Source organism: Aphanomyces astaci (genome assembly GCF_000520075.1).
Source record: "Aphanomyces astaci strain APO3 unplaced genomic scaffold supercont1.27, whole genome shotgun sequence".
Lineage (NCBI taxonomy): Eukaryota > Oomycota > Saprolegniomycetes > Saprolegniales > Verrucalvaceae > Aphanomyces > Aphanomyces astaci.
Window position 1 is genome coordinate 459,925 of NW_009798290.1, and position 2,276 is coordinate 462,200.

At 51.3% G+C, this 2,276-nt stretch overlaps 1 protein-coding gene across 1 annotated transcript in view; it reads right to left on the bottom strand.

The window, feature by feature from the left end:
* Positions 1-817: 817 nt before the first annotated feature.
* H257_10311 (hypothetical protein) overlaps positions 818-2,276 on the bottom strand; it is a gene marked incomplete at both ends in the record, with an annotated part of 2,852 nt that continues 1,393 nt past the window's right edge. The window contains one exon of the mRNA XM_009836806.1: positions 818-1,276. Coding sequence (XP_009835108.1) covers positions 818-1,276 — 459 coding nt within the window. The remainder of the gene's footprint in view (positions 1,277-2,276) is intronic.

A 2,276-nucleotide genomic window follows, 5' to 3' on the forward strand; every position in this document is an offset into this window, starting at 1 on the left:
ACCTCGTCAAGTGGCATGGCTTGCCCGATTACGAAGCGACCTGGGAACGTGAGCGGGACATCAAACATGGTTCCCATTTCAAGCGCCTGGTTCAAGATCTGCGAGCAAAGATACAAGCGGCGAAGTCGATAACCGGGGGAGAATGTAGCGACATAACTCTAGTGGCGTCATAGGGTTATCGACCAATCAGAACAGACGTCACTGTTGACGTCAGTTTACGACCAAGCTCGATTGGCGTGCGGCGTGCTCGGCCATGGACACCAGAAGTTCCTTCTGCAGAGCGCACGTATGTATAGCATTAGATATAGTATATATAGTCAGAGTAGTCATGCATGTAGATGTAGATAACGCCAATCAATCAGTTTTACAATTTCCTCTGCGTTATCAACTCCCTACAAATATAATTATGTAAGTATGCAATGATTGACCCTTTGCCACGCGCAGATTCTATTAACTCAACTTCAAGCACGGCAGATTCGAAATGCTACTTGGCACATTGTTGGGTAGTGGAGCCTTTTCCATTGGTAGCATGGAAGTACATTTCAAAGGGTGTTGCGGCACGACGTGTCAATGCTATTGGCCACAAGGCCAAATGAACGGACACATCGCTCTTTCGAATGAGCGCCAAGCCAAGAACGTTGAAAAAAGTCCCAAGTCAATAGAAAAAAGGTGTAGTACATCATGTGTGCCGTCGTGGTGAAAACAGTCCCCCATTGGCTAGAATGTGTGAAATTATCCACATTTCAAGTGATGGAGTTTGTTTGGATATTAATATTCCAAGATTCTGCGCAGTACCACTTGGCAGTTATTTCCGTCGTTATCTGTATTGGGTCAAGCTGGCCTTGAGCTCGTCCTTGGTCATGCCGGTGATTTTGCCCACCTTGGGGTTCATCCCGGGGTTGTTGTAGTTGCACCAGACATTGTTGTCGCGGCCACATTCGGACCACCCGCACGCCATGGACTTGGCTTCGGGACTCATCATGTTGGTGAAGTGGCCGCACTTGGCCCAGTTCCCGTTGCACTTGTTGCTTTCGTAGTTCCATGACTTTTCTTCTTCGTCGTACCACATCCACGATGCCCCCAACACCTTCATGCAGGCTGCGCCACTGCACTTGATGTTGGTGGCTAAGTTTTGCGAGCCTTTTGGGCCGCCGTGCTTAAAGCCAGGGCAACTTCTGGCCCACTTCTGCATTTCTGCCTCCAGCTTATCGTCCCAAGTCACCGGGCTGATACCGTGGGCCGCGCGGATTTTGTTGGTTTGGGCCATCAGTTGGTCCTTCACACCGTTGCCAGACGAAGGTGTGGATGAAGGGCCGGTTGAAGGCTTTGGGGCACCCGGCGTCATTGGGGTGTCGTTCGAGGGTTTAGGGACAGACGGGGAAGACGGTGGTTCATTGGGGGGGAAGGGTGGTTGATTTGGGGAGAACGGTGGTTGGTCGGGGGAATACGGTGGTTCATTGGGGGAGAACGGTGGTTCATTAGGGGAGAACGGTGGTTGATTGGGAGAGAACGGTGGTTGATTGGGCGAGAACGGTGGTTGATCGGGGGAGAAAGGTTGTTGATTGGGAGAAAACGGTGGTTGATTGGGAGAAAACGGTGGTTGATTGGGGGAGAACGGTGGTTGATTGGGGGAGAACGGTGGTTGATTGGGGAAGGATGGTGGTTGATTGGGAGAGAACGGTGGTTGATTGGGGGAGAACGGTGGTTGATTGGGGAAGGATGGTGGTTGATTGGGGGAGAACGGTAGTTGATTGGGGGAGAACGGTAGTTGATTGGGTGAGAACGGTAGTTGATTGGGTGAGAACGGTAGTTGATTGGGGGAGAACGGTTGTCTTTTGGGGGAGTATGGTGGTTGATTAAATGAGAATGGTAGTTGATTTGGGGAGAACTGTGGTTGATTGGGGGAGAATGGTGCTTGATTGGGGAAGGACGGTGGTTGATTGGGGAAGGACGGTGGTTGATTGGGGGAGAACGGTTCTTTATTGGGGGAGAACGGTAGTTGATTGGGGAAGAACGGTTGTTGATTGGGGAAGAACGGTTGTTGATTGGGGGAGAACGGCGGTTGATTGGGAGAAAACGGTGGTTGATTTGGGGAGAACGGTGGTTGATTGGGGGAGAACGGTGGTTGATCGGGGGAGAACGGTTGTTGATTGGGAGAAAACGGTGGATTATTGGGGGAGAACGGTGGTTGATCGGGGGACGAAGGTGGTTTATTGGGGGAGAACGGTGGTTTATTGGGGGAGAACGGTGGTTGATTTGGGGAGGACGGTGGTTGA